A 21,550-nucleotide genomic window follows, 5' to 3' on the forward strand; every position below is an offset into this window, starting at 1 on the left:
GGCTATATAATAATCTGGCCAGGTAAATATATATTTGAACGCGCATTTCACGATCTGAAATAATAGTAGCCTACATTTTGGGGATTTGTAATGGATATTTGCTATTTGTTTCATGGTTCTACGTCGATTTTAAAGCATTTTAAAAGAAGAGACGTTTGGGAACCAAATGAGCCGGCTCTTTTACGCGAACGGAGCCAATGAGCCGGCTCACCGAAAAGACTCCGAATGCCCATCACTAGTGGTAGTGTCGTTTCTCTCTCTGGTGACGTCTATTGATGTTTTCATTTGAATGGAGAGCGTTGTAACGGTGCCCCCTAGCGAATATTTAGAGAAAAGTAGATGAGCGCATGAAAACCAAGTCAGTTGTCGGTCGAGCCTATTCTGCCCACAGACAGAATAGGTTCGACCGACACCTGAGTGAGTTTTAATGCGCTCATCTACTTTTCTCTAAATATTCACTAAGGGGCACCGTCACACTGCTTTACAACAGAACTAAAGCTTTGAAAATTAAGTGTTTATAGTTTTATAATTGGCTTGCTTTTGCGCGCGGGATGCAGGAAGGCTGGTGGGGAGATCAGGCAGCTTAGGACAAAAGTGGTAAGGCTGGTGCACCATATCTGTGAATATTTTTTTTTAAATGAACAAAATAAAAATAAAAGTTTTAGTAGTTATTCAAACCAACTTGTTCTCAATCCCAACGGATTTGGCTTTTGGAAACAGGCTACCGATAGATTTGGCCTACTTGGACAATATGCCTATAGCCTGCCCTACAGGCTAACAACATAGCTGATATATTCAGTTTTGCCAACTAATTTTCAGGGTAAGTTGCTAGAGGCAGGTTGATTTGTTGCTAAATAACGTTGTGACGTCATTACGTAGAATACACAATAACATTACTCAAATTGACTGTCCATCTCGGCAAAAAATATGATTTGACATTTGTTCAGGTACAGACTCCCACTCTTTTCTGTACAATTTTGATTGAGACATATTGATTGATGTTGTAAATTCTGTTCAAGATCAAACATTCGTGACCAACTATATTCATTGGGTTTGGCTCGTCGAACCCGTACTACTGCTGCTGCAGCAATGAATGCAATTTTCTGAAATTGCTGCTGGCCTGCTGCTGCCTGTGCACGAGCTGAGCGCCTGCTGGTAACTTCACTCACAATGCACTTTTGCAGCCAGGCACGTGTGTTGTGACTGAGTGTGTGACAGGAAAATCGTTTTTGTGTCATTTAGAGGAAAAATGCGTGCATTTTAGCTTTCGAGTCACTTTTCAAAAGTTCCAAATACATTTTTTAAAGTAGCTAAATTTGTTGCTAGGTGCTGTTTGAAAAAATAGTTGCCAGGGTAGTCTGAAAAGTTGCTAAATCTAGCAGCTAAATTGCCATCACTGGATATATACTCTCCCCTTCAGAGTTTACAGAACAGGCAAAACCATTGCCTCAATAAGCAGGGCTGCTCGTAACCAATTTACATTACCTGAGGTCTATAGAAACGTTTTAAAGGTAAGCATACTATTACCATCAAGAACATGTTCACACTCACAGGGCTTTTTCAATCCATCCGTACTTGCAACACGAGAGAACTCCTTATTAAACAAATTAAATTGACACAATTTCCCCGCGGGTTCTGAAAACGGGTGCGCTTAGCATAGCATTATAATAGAGCGCTTCACAAGCATCTGTAGCCAAGGCTACACCAATGCTCCAACACAATACATATTTTTTTTTTGGGGGGGGATTAAAAAACGACTACAGGTTACACTTGCACTTCTAAAACCTGGTAGATACATATTTGTATCTTTAAATATCTTCCATTTGTCCAGCCAGCAAATGACTGTTTTTTTTATGTACAAATCAACCCCCCCAAAAATCCTTTGAAGGGCTGCTCCAGATGTTGCCCATCCCATGACCTAGGCCTTTAGAGCCTACTGATTTTTTATTTGTCACAATGCACTTCATAGTCCACAGCCCTATATCTACAACTAGACAGTATATTGATTTATTTAAAACATTTAGACTTATATCACAGGGGGGCATGCCCCTCTTGAGAGATTCCCCACAATAAGCCCACACACTTTTCCTTTTGGCATTCATAACCAATATCCAAACACAGACTTACAGTACACACACACATTGGCCTGCTATGTCTTCAGCGAGCTAGAAAGTCACCACTATTACCTTTTCTTTGGTACCTGCCAGAAACATGCCTTGGCGCTCTTATTTTAGGTCCTGCCACCCATTGACTTGACAGAGAAGTGTCTGAAGAGGGCCAGTGTCACGAGCAGGTGTTTGGCCAGTCAGAGCAGGGAGCAGCATTTTGGCGTTCGCTCCCGCAGTTGGACCAGCGAATTACATACCACTGAGGGACTGCAGGTAAGGGACCCATATTTTCCCCCTCTTCTTCTGCTTTTTCTTTTGGAAAACCTTTAATATACTATGAGGAAACATTTGTGTTAGCTGGCTAAATGCTGTGGAACATAGATTCCGGACAATTTTAGGTCCGAGGTGCCATAGACGAGGCAATACTGTGCAGTGTAGTGTTTATTTAAAGATGAGTCTTTAAAGGATAATCTTCTGCTATTGTAAAAGTATTTTGATCGACACTGACAAATGAGTATTGTGTAACAGTGCAGAGGTAGGGAGGTGTTTGAGGTTACCTGGCACACAGACCTCAGGGTAAGAGTGTAAAGTAACTCATTGTGCCTGTATATGTATGCATGATGTGTGTGCATGTGAAAATGTGTTTGTGATATAGGTGTGAGATTGATTTTCTTTTTATTCAGTGGTTAAATACTACATGTGAAGTGCAAGTACTGCACATGTGCTAGTCCTAGAATAGAGCTGTGAGTAGAGCAAGATTTCAAAGGGGAGAATCTTGCTCTGTCTGAAAACTTCATTCATATTGTTTAATGTCAATCCTATTCAAGATACCCAAAAGGGATGATTCATTGTTTTTGGAAACATTTTGTGACAATGAATAATGAGGGACTTCAAAGTTTTTAACATCTAGTTCATCCTATATGCAAAATGACTCAGACTGCAGGTGTTTTACACTTCTTCTTTCCTTACCATTCCTCAGTAAAGCAGTTAAACTTGGCAGAAATCTGGAGGTTCCCAACCCCCTTAAGATGTACGGCCTGTACTTGGAAGCGGTGAATGATTATATCAACGAGTCGTACGGAGAGGATGTATGGAGACTGATAGAGGCCCGGGCAGAGATACCGCATCTCAAGTTTGTCCGCCATCAGATGTACAAGTACGGCCATATCCCATCTAACTGTCGGGGCTAACTATTTCTCTGTACCCATCATATGCGTCATATTTACTTTATATTCTAACTTTACCAGGAAGGGAAGTCACTTGAGGTTTCACTTGAATCTCTTTCCTGACAGAGTTGGCAAAAGCACATCAAGTTTACATAGACTATCAATACATAACACACACATAGACAACAGGTCACTAATTGTAAGTCACTCTGGATAAGAGCATCTGCTATATGACTAAAATGTCCATGTAAATGTCATATCTAGGTATCCTCCTTCTTCCCCTGCAGTGACAACCTGATCCTGCGGCTGGCCAAGGCAGCAGGCGAGGTCCTGGGGAAGACCCATGATGAGCTCATGTATGCCTTCGGGGTTTACATGGTGAAGAGGATCGGGAACTACGGCTATGAGAGGATTCTCAAGGTGACCTAGTGCCTAGTGGCCCTCCTCAAGTGTCTGAGTTAACACTAGGCATAATTGGCCCTAATCAATGATCAATACACTGGTGTGTGTAATATCATTATTAATCCCTTATCCATTCATCCAGGTGTTGGGGCGTAATGTGCGTGACTTCATCAATGAGCTGGACAACCTGCACGAGTACTTCCGCTTCTCCTTCCCCAAGGTGCAGCCTCCCAGCTTCTGTGTGGAGGAGGAGTGTGAGACCAGCCTCACCCTGCACTACCGCAGCACCCGCAAGGGCTTCACCCAGTTTGTCAAAGGTAGGTAGGGAGCACCACAGAGGACAAACATAGCAAAAACTATTTTTCTGGAAGCACTATATTTGGTATACTATACATAGGGTTCATGTTACACATTCCCAATCTGTAAAAATACTTGTTCTCTCTTCCCATACTGTAGGCCAGCTGTCTCAAGTGGGAAGGCAGTTCTACAACACAGACATTGAAGTTGAGATCCTGTCCAAAGAGGAGACTGAGAAGATGACATATGTGGTATGTACTGTACTGTGGGCATCTACCTATCTGAAGCTACTTCTTTTGAACAATGTTATGTACACCCCAGCGCACGTGCAAGTAACTCCTCCGACCTAGACCTAGGAGTGCATCACTTTCCAAGTGCTACTGTTTGCCCCATTGTCAAACAACTTCAGTGTCTGGCCCCATTGTCACACAACTTTAGTGTCTGGCCCCATTGTCAAACAACTTTAGTGTCTGGCCCCATTGTCAAACAACTTTAGTGTCTGGCCCCATTGTCAAACAACTTTAGTGTCTGGCCTCATTGTCAAACAACTTTAGTGTCTGGCCTCATTGTCAAACAACTTTAGTGTCTGGCCTCATTGTCAAACAACTTTAGTGTCTGGCCCCATTGTCAAACAACTTTAGTGTCTGGCCTCATTGTCAAACAACTTTAGTGTCTGGCCCCATTGTCAAACAACTTTAGTGTCTGGCCCCATTGTCAAACAACTTTAGTGTCTGGCCCCATTGTCAAACAACTTTAGTGTCTGGCCTCATTGTCAAACAACTTCAGTGTCTGGCCTCATTGTCAAACAACTTTAGTGTCTGGCCCCATTGTCAAACAACTTTAGTGTCTGGCCCCATTGTCAAACAACTTTAGTGTCTGGCCTCATTGTCAAACAACTTTAGTGTCTGGCCCCATTGTCAAACAACTTTAGTGTCTGGCCTCATTGTCAAACAACTTTAGTGTCTGGCCCCATTGTCAAACAACTTTAGTGTCTGGCCTCATTGTCAAACAACTTTAGTGTCTGGCCTCATTGTCAAACAACTTTAGTGTCTGGCCCCATTGTCAAACAACTTTAGTGTCTGGCCCCATTGTCAAGATCTTTACAACCTTAAGATCCTCACAGCTGTGTCGCCATGATTACCTTCGATGTCTCTTTGTCGCAGATCTACAAGATGAACTTTGACAACGCTGCCTTCAAGCACCGCATGCCCCAGCAGAAGACGGCGCCGGGGTACGAGAAGCTACCCATGAAGAGGGGCATCTTTTTCGACATGTTTCCCTTTAGCGTGATCTTCCGCCGGGACATGACCATGTACCGCATCGGGGACGGTCTAAAGGAGGTCTTCTCCGACCTGCAGGGCAAGAAGGTCAACGAAGAGTTCACCCTGGTGCGGCCCATGCTGGAGTTCAGCTGGGACAACGTGAGTACAGGAGAGAAGAGAGGGGGGTGAGGGATCTGTTACATTTGGTATGGTTTTTCCACTTACCTAGGCTACTGTTGTCAATCCAGAGTTTTTCTGTGGATATTTGGATTATTTAGTTACATTCAGCAAAACCCCCTTTAATGGTCCAAACAGTGGAAATCGTGTTTTTCATCACATTGGATGATATTTGGATGAAACCAATACAAAGTAGGGTAATTCAAGTATGAAAAATGACTGTAGCTGGCACACTGATAAAGTTTGATAATAAAGTTACTGGTCCCCTTCCCCATGTCAAACGCTTGGATTCAGACAGGCATTACTAAGGATTTACTTCCTGCTTTATCCAACGTCACATAAAGCCTGGAAATGTAATACACCAATGGTAGCGTCTTATGATCTCAACTAATTTAAATATGTACTGCCTTAAAAGCGTCATTGCATGTGTTCCTACGCCTTGCTTTGGCTTTGTTTACAAACTGTAGGCAAGGTACTAGTAGTTAGCTCAAGCAGAACGCGTGACCAAATAATATATATATTTTAAATATACTGGTAGCCTTTTATCTGTGGTGTGACTGTTAGCTATCATGCTACTCACCCGCATGCCGGCAAAAAGCACATTGTGACAGGATGCAATAGTGTACATTTAACGTTACACTATTTTCCGAAGAATGAAGATATCCGACAGCAATATCTCATTTTAATTTTGGGAGGACAGGCTGCACGAAATGCTTTATCAATTGTGGAGAATATTCGATTGGTCTTGCCAGGAAGCTAATCATAAAGACGGATGCAATACCATCATTGACATTGGAACAGTGGATCTTACAAGCGCTGACCATAATGTAAGTATCATTATTATTTTCACTTTCTATCTACTTTTGTCTTTTCACTATCATCAAGCTGTAATGATGGACATTTTTGAAAATTCAACATCTATTTTGTCTGCACAGCTTCCCAGGCAACCATCACAGCAGGAATGCTGTGATACAAAATCTACTTTCCTAAGGCAAAGAGGGATATGCTGTGAAACGTGAAGACAGCCCAAAAATACTGTAAGCCATTTATTCATTTCCAGTGGTGGAAAAAGTACCCAATTGTCATACTTGAGTAAAAGTAAAGATATGTTAATAGAAAATTACTCAAGTAAAAGTGAAAGTCACCCAGTAAAATACTACTTGACTAACCGTCTAAAAGTATTTCATTTAAATATACTTAAGTCTCAAAAGTAAAAGTATAAATAATTTCAAATGACTTATTAAGCAAACCAGAAGGCACAGTTTTCTTGATTTTATTTACTAATAGCCAGGGGCACACTCCAACACTCAGACAATTTACAAACGAAGCATTTGTGTTTAGTGAGTCTGCCAGATCAGAGGCAGATGAGATGACCAGGGATGTTCTCTTCATAAGTTTGTAAATTGGACCATTTTCCTGTTCTGCTAAGCATTCGAAATGTAAAGATAACTTTTGGGTGTCAGGGAAAATGAATGGAGTAAAAAGTACATTATTTTCTTTAGGAATGTAGTGAAGTAAAAATTTCACAAATATAGTGTAAGTACAGATACACCAAAAAACAACTTAAGTAGTACTTAAGTACTTTACACCACTGTTCATTTCAAATCTGCACCAATTGAGCATTTCAGGCAGCCAAAAATTTAAAATACAAACACTGAAAAGTTTCACAAAAAAAGTGCACAACCAGATATTGCATATTTCAAATTGAGTACTTCAAAAACACCAGAAAACACATTGTAGAATTAATAGATCACTACATCAACGAATTGATAGCATCGTAACTCAGAACAGTAAATAAAAGGAAAATAAATTCACTACCCATTTAACAAACATTTCCCTTTTCAAAAACATTACAGGCTACGTAGACAGGTTCCTGGATCTCCTCTTCAACAAGGTCACCCTTGAGCCAGCATGTTACAGTATGTGGGGAAGCTGTGTGAGCTGTCCATCCCAGGACCCCAGTTTGCCCAGTGTGAGAGGCCTGACAAGGAGGAGGCCATAGCTGGATTTGTGTCCCGCTTCAATCTTGGGTGTGACTGAAGCCAAGTGGGTGACTGAAGTCTGCTTGATTGAAGCAGGGTACTTGGGTGCCCCTCCTTTTTTTTTCACCTTTATTTAACCAGGTAGGTCAGTTGAGAACAAGTTCTCATTTACAACTGTGACCTGGCCAAGATAAAGCAAAGCAGTGCGACAAAAACAACAACACAGAGTTACACATAAACAAACATACAGTCAATAACACAAAAGAAAAATAGAAAAATCTATGTACAGTGTGTGCAAATGTAGAAGAGTAGGGAGGTAGGCTATAAATAGGCCATAGAGGCGAAAATAATTACAATTTAGCATTAATACTGGAGTGATAGATGTCCAAGTAGAGATACTGGGGAGCAAAAGGGTAAGTAATAATATGGGGATGAGGTAGTTGGGTGTGCTATTTACAGATTGGCTGTGTACAGGTACAGTGATCGGTAAGCTGCTCTGACAGCTGATGCTTAAAGTTAGAGAGGGAGATATAAGTCTCCAGCTTCAGAGATTTTTTTCAATTCGTTCCAGTCATTGGCAGCAGAGAACTGGAAGGAAAGGCGGCCAAAGGAAGTGTTGGCTTTGGGGATGACCAATGAAATATACCTGCGGGAGCGCGTGCTACGGGTGGGTGTTGCTATGGTGACCAGTGAGCTGAGATAAGGCGGGGCTTTACCTAGCAAAGACTTATAGCTGACCTGGAGCCAGTGGGTTTGGCGACAGATATGTAGTGAGGGCCAGCCAATGAGAGCATTCAGGTCACAGTGGTGAGTAGTGTATGGGGCTTTGGTGATAAAACGGATGGCACTGTGATAGACTGCATCCAATTTGCTGAGTAGAGTGTTGGGGGCTATTTTGTAAATGACATCGCCAAAGTCAAGGATTGGTAGGATGGTCAGTTTTACCAGGGTATGTTTGGCGGCATGAGTGAAGGAGGATTTGTTGCGAAATAGGAAGCCGATTCTAAATGTAATATTGGATTGGAGATGCTTAATGTAAGTCTGGAAGGAGAGTTTACAGTCTAACCAGACACCTAGGTATTTGTAGTTGTCCACATGTTCTAGGTCCAAACCGTCCAGAGTGGTTATGCTAGTTGGGCGGGCGGGTGCAGGCAGCAATCAGTTGAAGAGCATGAAGAGTTTTACTAGCATTTAAAAGCAGTTGGAGGCAACAGAAGGAGTGTTGTATGGCGTTGAAGCTCCTCTCCCGCTCCCCTCCCCATCAAGCTCTGTGGTTAGTTGCATTACCTAAAGCCAAAGTAATTAGCTTTTACATGATATCACAATTTGTTAATTTGTATGTTTTTTTTCTTCAAGCATTTAGATAGGAGATCAGTGTTACAAATTGTACGAATCAATGGGGTCCTGGACACTAGGGTGGCTGGGTGCCTATATTAGGCTTATGACTCTAATATTTCTTTTTTTTATATGAAATGATGTCTCAACTTTCTCACCATTATTCTTCACGAGTGTTCATGTTGATCAATATTTTGGGCTATGCTGTCCTATTGTAAATGATCAAATAAATGTCTGATCAATACATACAATTCTGAACATATTGTTATTTATAATGCAATCATTCCGCTACACCCTCAAGAACATCTGCTAAATATGTGTATGTGACCAATAAAATGTTATTTGATTTAATGCTGAGGCACCAATAAATTGTCCAGTACACTTATTATATGCTGTTTGTACATTCTTTTATGTGTAAGCTTCTAAGGTGACTCAGGCTTTACTAATTCTTGTGAGAAGTATATCAGGTTACTGTATACTGTAATTAGTTATAAAACAATAGAAATGCAATTGTGTATTGCTGCTGTTTGTCTGATATCCAACAGTTCTGTTGACTATGAGAGCATTTTGCAGAGGAAATGGGTTGAGCTTACAATATAGGCTCGGAATGACATGTGGCCCATTGTTTACCTGGTCATCTATGACGTGGTACCATTGTTTACCTTGTTACAACGACCACAAAGGCATTTTCAAAGAGCTGTCAGTCAAGGCGAGCTCATGAATATAAGCTCCCCGCACTCTCAGCCTGTTCTTTCAGGCTTCCTGATAGTTAGAAATGAGAGAAAGGGTAACATTTCTCAGTTCTGATCATTTTAATAGTGTACAAATATTATGGGTGATGTTTTTGTCATTCAAAGGCTATTTTTACTTGGGAAATAGTGATGCTTAAAGACCCCACACAGTCATCCTATGTCTGCATGTATCAGGGCCAGTCTCAGAATAAAGAATCACAGAGTAGGAGTGCTGATCTAGGATCAATGTTGCCTTCATAGTCACAATAAATAAGGTGAATATGGGCCTTGGACTTGACTCAAATCATCTGTTCCCATGCTTTCCCTCAGATCTACACCCACCTTAACAATGTGTTTGAGCTACTGTCCAAAGCTGTGGTGGAGAGCAAGCAGAAGGTGAATGTCCCTAAGCTGAGCAAGGAAAAGGAAGACGAGGGAAAAGAGGAGAGCGAGAAACCCAAGAGAGAGGAAGAGAGAAGTACAGAGAAGTCAAGGGTCCGCCCGTCGCCACAGTCAACCGACAGGAGAGGGGAGTACTTTGTCCCTAACAATCTCTAGCACATGTCTAATGTTTAAGTGATTTTGATTAATTAAGGTCCAATGCAGCTGTTTTTATCTCAATATCAAATCATATCTTGGTAACAATTAAGTAAGTTACTGTGATTGTTTCAACTAAAATTAAAAATAGCTTCTTGACGAAGAGCAATTTCTTAAGCAAGAATTTTGCTAAGACTGTCTGGGAGTGGAAAACTGAAAACTAGCTGTTATTTTCAGAGAGGTTTGGAACTCTCTTTCTTATTGGTCTATTTACTTAACTTACTGCCTGGTGATGTCAACAGGCAGGCCAAAACTCCATCCAACCAAAAAGGCTGAAATTTCAAGCAGTCCTTTCAAACAGCTCTTACACTAAAATGGTATTATCATAATTTTCATAATTTCACAGTATTATTCCAACCTCATAGTGTGGAAATGTATATAAAACACAGGAAAATCTCATTTTTGACTGCACTGGGCTTTTAAAGTCTTCCAATATGTGTAACAATAAAACATCTCTCTGTCAGTGCTGTTATACGCACGAGTGAAATGCATAAAACAAATGTCACTCACTCACTCAGCCACCCATCCTCCCTCCCTCCGTCATTCATTCCCTCCTTTCCCTTGGCCTATTAGATGTGAAGTCTGTGGAGGAGATGAAGGGGGACCAGGAGTTCAGCAGTGCTCTGACTCAGTACAACAGCTCAGCCAACTCAGGGGGAGAGGACATCGAGCTGCTAGCCTTCCAGACTGTCACCGGTGAGAACCCCTTCTTCCTCGGCCTTCACACTTCTTTTTTTTTATCTATCTTCCCACCTGTCCAGCTTACCAAAATAAGTTTACATGCTACATAGCTTTGTTCTCCTAAATTTGAAAGGGGTACAGAAATCCAACACAATGTCAGAATCAGTGATTGCCCTGTCTATTTTGAATGAAGCATTAACTATACCATTTTGAATAACTAGAGTGTAAATGGTCTTGGAATTGTTGGTGACAATATGGCACAGATGATAATTCTACATTTCAAACCAATTTTTCCAAATTCTATGTCTGTGGATGACCCCACGCTGCTCTTCGTCATACCCAGGGAAGTGCAGTGAAACCATCTTCGAGGATATGAGGGAACCTCCCAAGAAGCCCCTCCACCTGAAGGGTCAAATGAAGTACGTCCCCCAGTGGGACTCACTCATCTTCCTCAGTACGCCCATGTAAGACCACCCACAACATCCTTACAGTACCTAGTCATTATCTGACTATAAAGGCAATATGTAATCCTATTCAAAACTTGCCTTGAGGCTACAGCTATGTGATGCCACAGTCAGACGCGTTTACAAAGCAACCAAAAAAGGAGAATCCAAAGCTTTGATAGTATAAAAACCAAACCAAAAAATGTAATCTACTATAGACCATCCAGACCTACCTGAGCCATAATACCAAACCACAAAATAGGTATAGGGATGGGGAACATGGGAAGAAGGGGGTGTGCCCAGGTGAGGCTCCATTTGGCAAATCTGATCATAATTCTATCCTCCTGATTCCTGCTTACAAGCAAAAACTAAAGCAGGAAGTACCGGTGACTCGCTCAATACGGCAGTGGTCAGATGACACGGATGCTACGCTACAGGACTGTTTTGCTAGCACAGACTGGAATATGTTCTCGGGATTCATCCAATGGCATTGAGGAGTATACCACCTCAGTCATCGGCTTCATCAATAAGTGCATCGACGAAGTACATATCCCAACCAGAAGCCATGGATTACAGGCAACATCCACATCGAGCTAAAGGCTAGAGATGCCACTTTCAAGGAGTGGGACACTAATCCGGACGCTTATAAGAAATCCTGCTAAGCCCTCAGACGAACCATCAAACAGGCAAAGTGTCAATACAGGATTAAGATTGAGCACTGGCTCTGACGCTCGTAGGATGTGGCAGGGCTTGAAAACTATTACGGACTACAAAGGGAAACCCAGCCGCGAGCTGCCCAGTGACGCAAGCTTACCAGATGAGCTAAATGCCTTTTATGCTCGCTTCCAGGCAAGCAACACTGAAGCATGCATGAGAGCACCAGCTGTTCCGGACAACTGTGTGATAACGCTCTCGGTAGCCGATGTGAGCAAGACCTTTAAACAGGTCAACATTCACAAAGCCACGGGGCCAGACGGATTACCAGGACGTGTACTCTCAAAGCATGCGCGGACCAACTGGCAAGTGTCTTCGCTGACATTTTCAACCGCTCCCTGACCGAGTCTGTAATACCTACATGTTTCAAGCAGACCACCATAGTTCCTGTGCCCAAGGAAGCAAAGGTAACCTGCATAAATGATTACCGCCCCGGAGCACTCATGTTGGTAGCCATGAAGTGCTTTAAAAGGCTGGTCATGGCTCACATCAACAGCATAATCCCGGATACCCTAGACCCTCAATGTGAGCAAGACAAAGGAGCTGATCGTGGACTACAGGAAAATGTGGGCTGAACAGGCCCCAATTAACATCGACCTGGCTGTAGTGGAAAGTTTCAAGTTCCTTGATGTCCACATCACCAACGAACTATCATGGTCCAAACACACCAAGACAGTCGTGAAGAGGGCACGACAACACCTTTTCCCCCTCAGGAGATTTGGCATTGGTCCCCAGATCCTCAAAATGTTCTACAGCTACACCATCGAGAACATCCTGACTGGTTGCATCACTGCTCGGCATCTGACCGTAAGGTGCTACAGAGGGTAGTGCGTACGGCCCAGTACATCACTGGGGCCAAGCCTCCTGCTATCCAGGACCTATATACTAGGCGGTGTCAGAGGAAAGCCCAAAAAATTGCGAAAACTCCAGTCACTCAAGTCATAGACTGTTCTCTCTGCTACCGCACGGCAAGCAGTACCGGAGCGCCAAGTCTAGGACCACAAGACTCCTTAATAGCTTCTACCCCCAAGCCATAAGACTGCTGAACAATTAATTATATGGCCACCCGGACCATTTACATTGACACCCCCCCCCCCCATTTGTTTTTACGTTGCTGCTACTCGCTGTTTATTATCTATGCATATTCACTTTACCCCTACCTACATGCACAAATTACCTGAACTAACCTGTACCCCCGCACATTGACTCAGTATCGGTACCCCCTGCATATAGCCTCGTTATTGTTACTTTGTGTTACTTTTAATATTTTTTTTTACAATATTTTTTTTTACTAAATATTTATTAACTCTTTCTTGAACTGCATTGTTGGTTAAGGGCTTGTAAGTAAACATTTCACGGTAAGGTCTACACCTGTTGTATTCGGCGCATGTGACAAAGTTTGATTCGATTGCTTTCAAATACCCATGATAACCATAATAGAAATCCCAAAACATGATTTCTGTAAGGACAGACGCTGGGAGACGAGAAGCAAGTCAGGGAGTTAATATTTAATACATAACCGACATGAAACAAAACACGGACCGCGTCTAGACAAGGGAAACATAATAACATTAATGCTGACTCGGGAAAGAAACTGAGGAAGTGACAGATATAGGGGAGGTAATTAATAACGTGATGGAGTCCAGGTGAGTCCAATGAAGCGCTGATGTGCATAATGATGGTGACAGGTGTGCGTAATGATAAGCAACCTGGCAACCTCGAGCACGAGCAGACGTGACAGATTTCAATGAATCTATATTTTACGATTCTAATAAGACAAACCATAAACGTTCATGATGAGACTGAACGTTAGGGAATTTGGCTCCAACATTTACCTTAGTCCTTACCTTTTTTTTATTTTTTTTATCCGTTATTTTACTAGGTAGGCCAGTTGAGAACAAGTTCTCATTTGCAGCAATGACCTGGGGGAATAGTTACAGGGGAGAGGAGGGGGATAAATGAGCCAATTGGAAACTGGTATTAGGTGACCATCATGGTTTGAGGGACAGATTGGGAATTTAACCAGGACACCGGGGTTAACACCCCTACTCTTACGACATGGGATCTTTAATGACCTCAGAGAGTCAGGACACCCATTTAACGTCCCATCCAAAAGACTGCACCCTACACAGGGCAATGTCCCCAATCACTGCCCTGGGATATTTTTTATTTTTTAGACCAGAGGAAAGAGTGCCTCCTACTGGCCCTCCAACACCACTTCCAGCAGCATCTGGTCTCCCATCCAGGGACTGACCAGCACCAACCCTGCTTAGTTTCAGAGCCAAGCCAGTAGTGGGATGCAGGGTGGTATGCTGCTGGCTAACCTTATGGTGTGTCTGTGTTTATTAGCATATGAAAATAATAAAAACGATATACAATATTTATAATATTACTGTATGCCTCTAAATATGTGCAGTATGCATAATATAATATATTTGGCCCCATGTTTCATGAGCTGAAATAAAAGATCAGAGAAATGTTCCAGATGCACAAAAAGCTTATTTCTCTCCAATGTTGTGCAGAAGATTGTTTTCATTCCTGTTAGTGAGTATTTCTCCTTTGTCAAGATAATCCATCCACCTGACAGGTCTGGTATATCAAGAAGCTGATTAAACAGCATGATCATTACACAGGTGCACCTTGTGCTAGGGACAATAAAAGGCCACTCTAAAATATGCAGTTTTGTCACACAACCCAATGGCACAGATGTGTTAAGTTTTGAGCGAGCTTGTAATTGGCATGTTGACTGCATAAATGTCCACCAAAGCTGTTGCCAGAGAATTGAATGTTAATTTCTCTACTATAAGCCACTTCCAACATTGTTTTAGAGAATTTGTCAGTACATCCAGCCTCACAACCGCAAACCACATGTAACCACACAAGCCCGGGAGCTCCACATCCAGCTTCTGTGAGGGAAAAACTCTTTCTGATTGGCTGGGCCTGGCTCCCAATTGGGTGGGCCTATGCTAGTTATGATCTGTAACTCAGTAAAATCATTGAAATTGTTGCATGTTCCATTTATCCACTTCCCTCTACCTTTCCAATCCCTTCTTATCTCCCTTCCAGCCACTCACCCCATCCTTGCTGTCTCTCTCATTCCTCTTCCACTTTTTTCTTCCTCTTCCAGTATAGAGACAGTGGAGGACATGATTAAAATGGGCGTCTATGTGAACGATCTGAACCTCCACGACTCCAGCCGAGAGCTCATCTTAGCCGGAACACAGCAGTCGGCTGAACTTCAGCTGGCTCTTGACCAGGTAAGTCATACACATTTCATATATACGACATACCACCCTTTAGAATTGCACACAACCGTACTTTGGTACATCGTTAACGTTATCAGATAACTGCTCTACTAACTGGGCCAAGTTTGCCTCATCTAAGAATGCAAGACATACTACTATACCCACACACAGTCCTGCTCATAGGCAGCTTCATTTTCAAAGTTACAAATAGACATATGCAGTGTATAGTTTACACTGAAAGGCAGAGGCGAAGACCATCTCAAGGGCGGGGCTGGATAGGCCTTTGAAGGAGGATGAGGAGGAGTTAGTTGACTGACAGCTCTCTCTCTCTGGTGGCTCCTCCCACTCCAGGAGCAGCAGAAGTACGCCCAGCTTCAGGAGATCATCAAGAAGCTTGACGAGGAGAAGAAGAGAGGAGACTCCCTCCTCTACGCCATGATCCCCAAAGCTGTGGCTGACCGGCTCAGGAAGGGTATCACGGCCCTGGAGACATGCCAGGTACTAACCCACAGCCGTAAATATACAGATACATATACAGATATACAGGGTGCATCCATATATAGTGTTCTATATAGGGCCCAGGTTCTGGTCAAAAGTAGTGCAGTATATAGGCAATAGGGTGCAATTTCAGACACAGCCATAGAGTTTGTAGAGGAAACTATCCTCCATGTTGGCTCAAAACATTCAATGACATTAAGGCTCAATTGGATTCTGGAGCCAACTAGCCACCTCATTTCTATCAAGCCAGAAGAAACACCACAGTAAAATGTCAAGCATTTAAGTGTGCTGGTATTTCCTTTCCATTTCCCAGGTGTTCCCGGACGTGACCATCCTATTCAGCGACGTGGTGAAGTTCAACGAGATCTGCATCCACATCACGCCCATGCAGGTGGTGGACATGCTCAACGAGATCTACATCGTCTTCGACACGCTCAGCGAGAAGCACAACGTCTACAAGGTGAATGACTGGGACAATACAAAACAAGGGCCTCTGTGGGAACAATATGCCTGAATACTCAACCAAGGTTGGCTGTACCAAAAAGGAGAACAGACTCTATTATCATGCATTGAGTGGCTGTAGCAATGTTTTACAGAGTGGAATGTTTAGTTTATTTCATTGGTAGGATATAATGTATACAGTAATGCATCTAAACATACTACTTGACTCTTATTCCCCTGGGTTCAGGTGGAGACCATCCGAGATGCCTACATGGTGGTGGCAGGCGTGCCCAATAAGACAACCTTCCATGCCCACCACATATGTGACATGGCCCTGGACATGCTGAGCTCCATCGACCACCTCAAAGACCCCTCCACTGGAGACAACATCCAGATCAGAGTCGGTGAGCAGAGACCATTGAAATACAATCTAGTCACTCTATTTCTATGGCACAGACAGTGTAGACAGGAGTGGGCCTTACCATAGAAATATAATTATTACATGTAATCTGATTACAAAAAACTATACCTGTAATACATTACTATCAAAAAATATTGTAATCAGATTACAGATACCTTTGAAAAACTAGATGATTACTTCTTGAATTACTTTTAAATTCATAAAGGACGATTGCGGAACAAAATGCATTATGACACCTTTCTGTTTTCTCAATGACATTCAATTCAAATTGAATAAAAGGCACAAGTTTAAGTTTGTTCCACAAGTCAGAGACCACTATGATGACACATCAAAATGTGTTTGATGGATCCTTTTTGTCTTCCTTTAATGCCTCTTAAGGGGAAAGTAATTAAAAAGTAACCAGATTACGTAACTGAGTTTGGGTAATACAAAAGTTACATTACTGATTACAATTTTGGTCATGTAACTAGTAACTGAAACAGATTGCATGTATATAGTAACCTACCCAACCCTGCATATGACAGACATAAAGCATACACATACTGTACGGTGTGTCTTTATAATCCGGTCAAAAGGAAGTCAAAGGCTTGATATTGTCTAGCCATGTCCTGACTGTGCTCCTCAGTTAATGCTGCCAGATGTATACTCCTTAAGGCACCCTGAATCTAGAGCCACTGATCCAGGTTCAGTAAAGCAGTTTAACTTCATTGTGTGTTGTTTCCCTTCAGGGATCCACTCAGGGATGGTGGTGGCTGGGGTGGTGGGGCTGAAGATGCCTCGCTACTGTCTGTTTGGAGACACCGTCAACACTGCCTCCCGCATGGAGAGCAATGGGGTGGTGAGTTCTGACATTAGAACATAACCTCACTATAGGGTAAATCCATTTGAATTTAATCACTTTTTGACAGCATTCCTTTTGATTTAAACAAAAGGTTCCATACATGTTATATTTCTATGATTGACACCCACTCTGTATTCAAGAGCATGTTGTGTCTCAACCAATGGTGGTCACAACCAAAGTTCCCTCAAGAAAATTTCAGGTCTGCTGAGCACAAACCTGAACGTTGTGAAAATTCTGTGCAACTACCCAGTTTAAGTTCGTTTTAACAATGGTCAAGTAGGCCACTGTGTCTATTTGGTCATAATGTAGGCCTACCAGAGTGGCCTACCATCAAAAACAATAGAGAAAATGCATCCCATAAAATGTTTACATGGAAATAGTAGCAGCCAATGTGTGATGTTCAATATAGGCCTACATTCCATGAGACTTTTGAAAAAAATCATGCAGGGCTTGACATTAACCTTTTTATCCACTTGTCCTTCAGACAAGGAGGTCACTGAAAATGATGTTGTGTTTGATGCAAGAAACCACTTTACAAAATAAGACCCATAATTATTCCCATACCATTATTACAGAGAATCAGACAAATTATGCTACCCTCTGCCTATTGGCTACTTAGCTTATTCATCCCTATTTTAAAAATACAAAACTGCCTCTTTAAGACAAAACAAATCTCTTTACCTGACTCGCTTTTCAAAGATGTCTAGAAATGTACACGTTTTGTGCTCTTGTAGGAAGCAACCACTCCCCTATTGCTGACTACAAATTATCTATAACTGGGCTAATAACTCACTAACTAGCAAAGGTTATGAACACATAGAAATGTGCACATGTCGCTACATATAGCTCTTGATTTGATCTCAAAACAAGCGCATCTACTCACAACCGCTCATGCTGTAAACACAGTCCAGTTCAAAGTGAATAGCACAGATCCATATATGGCAATGGTCTATTTGCATATATGCCTACTGCAGCTCTGATTGGTTATGGCGCACTGGTCTGTGTAGAGTAAGGGCCTGAGTTGTGCCTCTCATTGCAATAGAAACCTACTCCGATGTGTTCTGCCTACAACAAAATCTCTTGCATAGTTAGTTTTGCATACTAGGTCTTGCATACTTAGTTTTGTTTCAGTATATTGCCTTGAATGTGGCTAATATTGCATTGATTCAATCACAATTCCCACAGTAAAGGGGAAACGTTGATAGTGTTAACTAATGGTGAAAACTCTAGATAGTTGAGTGAAGGTCAATCACTTGCTTCTCTGCACAGGCTGATATTTCTTCTGAGTGGCAGTCCCGGGGAGCTGCGTGCCCAAGCGCAGCTTAGAGGGGGAACATTGGTCACAACACAAAAACCTCAGATGTCAAATAGGGTCTAAGCTACAATGTATGTGAATATTTTTTTTTTAAATATGAGTTAATGCATTTTTTGATAATTGACGTTTAAGGTTAAAGAATTACATACTTTAAAAAAAGAAATGATCAAATATTTTGACAACCCTGTTTGTAAGCTTTTAAATTATACCAATTATCAACCGTTTATATTTTCCAGTGATGAAGACATGGATGTCTCATGGTATGGTGGGGTATGCAGAATAGGTCAACTTTGAGCAACTTTATCTCTTGAATGTTTTGTCATTCAGGTCCAAAGGTCACTTTCTGAGCACTTCAACAATGGACACATTTTTATGGAAACATTTGTTCAAACGAAAAGGGTGGTGTCAAAAACTGATTGATTTCAAATGGATTTACCCAACAGACATGATCAATTAGCACTGTGTAGCAAATCATTTGTTTCGTAAGTAGGCCGCAAGTAGGTTAATGCGACATTGTGAGCTGAATAGTTAGCACTATGTCAGCCATCAACCTCTGTGTGTCTGTCTGTACAGGGCATGCAGATCCACATAAGCCAGACCACCAAAGACCACTTGGAACATGAGCCCTACATAATTGAGGAGAGGGGAAAGATCTTTGTGAAGGTATGTGTACGATGTTCCATCATGGCACCGTGTGACGCACCACCTGCCAAACAGACAAAAATGCACCACACTAAATCTATTTTTTAAATCTATCTATTATAATATATTTTGATCTCTTCAGGAGTTTTATCAAACTTCAAAAGTCTTGAAATGGTCATTTGCAGCCCATCCATTGGCTGAGTTATGACAGGTATTGAACATAAGGATCATGAACATGGTACTATTTCTGCCTAAATTCTGTCCAATCACAGGGTAAAGGCTACATGAAGACATATTGGCTGAAGGGGAAGAAGGACCTGTCGTTTAAGACTCCAGCAGAGCTCCGCTACAGCAGTGAACAGAAGGACTCAGAGGACAGGAGCTCCAATGGGTAAGTGGAGCAGGGGAGGAGGCAACACCAATCTCTTCTGTAGGGATATACTGCAAGATGCCCTGTATCATATGACTGTGAACTGTTCATTGAATTTCACTACTGTATAGTTAGTAAGGCTCCAACATCAGCCTGTTTGTGGAGCGAAGGGCTTGCATAAGAATAACACACCTGCTACTAATTTGCTTTGCTTTTGTACATACTGTATGTGGTCATTTGTTTTATACGTTCCAACACACAGGTCCACCTGCACCAACACCAAGCGCTCCACCTCCAACCTGAACATTCCCAACGAGGAACAGGCAGAGGGCAAGCCCACCCCCACAGAGCTGCCTGCAGAGCCTTTACCTTCACTAGAGGGCGCCCCCGAAGACCCCACAGACCCCACCGAGCCTCAGGAGAAAAAAGTCAAAAAGAACACTAAGAACAACAACAAAGGGGGTGCGGCAAAGCCCGAAGCTCCTCCCCAGCAGGTCAATGTGGTGCAGGAGAGTGCAGTGCCTCCTGCTGCTGCCCAGGAGACCCCCACGGCGCCCCCGGCCACCGCCGCCCCAGTGCTCAACAACAAGAGGAACAGCTTCAGGCAGCACACCAAGCTGCCTGCCCACCTTCCCATGCGCAGCACTTCCTGTTGCCTACTGTGAGTGTAGAAGCTAAAATAATGTGACTGGCGTGCATCTTATTGACAGTCCTGTGAAGGCAAACCCTGAAACTGACCCTAACCTTGAACCTTAACCAATTAGAAAATTCAACATGGTTTCGCTGGTCAGTCACGTCCCTTTCGTTTTTCCCTACTGTGAGATGGACCAGGCCAGAGTTCAAGACCTCTCATCTCAGATTATTGGCCAGCCTTCATGTTCAATATATTGTATGCCGCCCTGTTGTTTATCCTATGTTTTTCCTTAGGCAGGACCTGAGGGTCCCCACAGCAACATTCCGGGCAGCCCACACCTAATGTAATGTATTCATACATTCATTCAAGGTGGAGTTACAGAGGTAGACAGGGCAGACCACCTCACTTAAGTTTTAATAGAGGAAACATTGATGCCCCTAAAATTAAACAAATGTGACATTGCTGAAAAGGGAAAAAACTATTATCTTCCAACAAATATATACCGATACTCATGTCTTGATGACGTGTTAAACAGTGGGCCTCTTTTGGTAATACAAGCACCTGGCTAATGTCATGGATTTGTGCATGTTGTTGAAAGGACAGGTCAATAAATGTACAGTTCATGTACTATTTATTAAGTTATTACTGTCATTGAAAACACCTTTTTCGAATTACAGGATCACAATGGATTGGTATACAGAGTAAGATGAGATGTCAAGAGATGGTTGTATTTTATTTGCATTAACTAGTTCTGAGAAGTCTGACCCAAGTTACACAGTTCTGATACTGTGTTTAATGATGGAATAATATTGACTTTAATAATAATTTATATAATAGCGCTTTTCCTAATGCTGTAAGTGCTTTACCTTTCTGTTTTGTATTTGTAATTTGTTGCACATTTACTGAATGTTAGCATATCTTTGTCCATAAAAACTGTACAGATAAGCACGTCACGTGTTCATTTCCTTGTTGATATCTTTAAATGTTTTGCTTAGTAGCGAATTGTGATTCACTCACAATGTCAGAGGGACAGATGAAGGCAAAGAAAAAAGGGAAACTATAGCTCTATAAAACTAGGGATAGTAACTTTTTTCTGTAACACGCTCATCAGTGCACATGATGGGGAAAAGGCTAGTCACAGTCAGCTGCAGACATATAAGATTAAATCAATGATCTTCTCTGAACCGACACACTCTTATCTAGATGTTACCTGGCCCCATATCAGATAACACAGCTAGTGGAGATTGT

General features: G+C 42.2%; 1 protein-coding gene across 3 annotated transcripts; it reads left to right on the plus strand.

Annotated features, from left to right (window-relative positions):
- Positions 1–384: 384 nt before the first annotated feature.
- Positions 385–21,251, plus strand: LOC106580947 (soluble guanylate cyclase gcy-31). Of its 3 annotated transcripts, none has more exons than XM_045702924.1 (18): positions 385–417; positions 2,235–2,381; positions 3,088–3,264; positions 3,562–3,694; positions 3,819–3,993; positions 4,133–4,224; positions 5,137–5,394; positions 9,791–9,989; positions 10,631–10,753; positions 11,082–11,202; positions 15,023–15,152; positions 15,492–15,638; positions 15,952–16,098; positions 16,327–16,483; positions 17,229–17,338; positions 19,230–19,319; positions 19,571–19,689; positions 19,931–21,251. In XM_045702924.1, exons 3-18 carry the CDS (start codon positions 3,137–3,139, stop codon positions 20,331–20,333), a joined length of 2,532 nt encoding a protein of 843 aa, XP_045558880.1. In that variant the 5' UTR covers positions 385–417; positions 2,235–2,381; positions 3,088–3,136; the 3' UTR covers positions 20,334–21,251. The 3 variants fall into 3 exon arrangements, with proteins under 3 accessions (XP_045558880.1, XP_014018028.1, XP_014018020.1); XM_014162553.2 differs by having other exon boundaries at positions 387–597; XM_014162545.2 differs by lacking the exon at positions 385–417 and adding an exon at positions 868–947.
- The last annotated feature ends 299 nt before the right edge of the window (positions 21,252–21,550 follow it).

Source organism: Salmo salar, chromosome ssa02, assembly GCF_905237065.1.
Source record: "Salmo salar chromosome ssa02, Ssal_v3.1, whole genome shotgun sequence".
Lineage (NCBI taxonomy): Eukaryota > Metazoa > Chordata > Actinopteri > Salmoniformes > Salmonidae > Salmo > Salmo salar.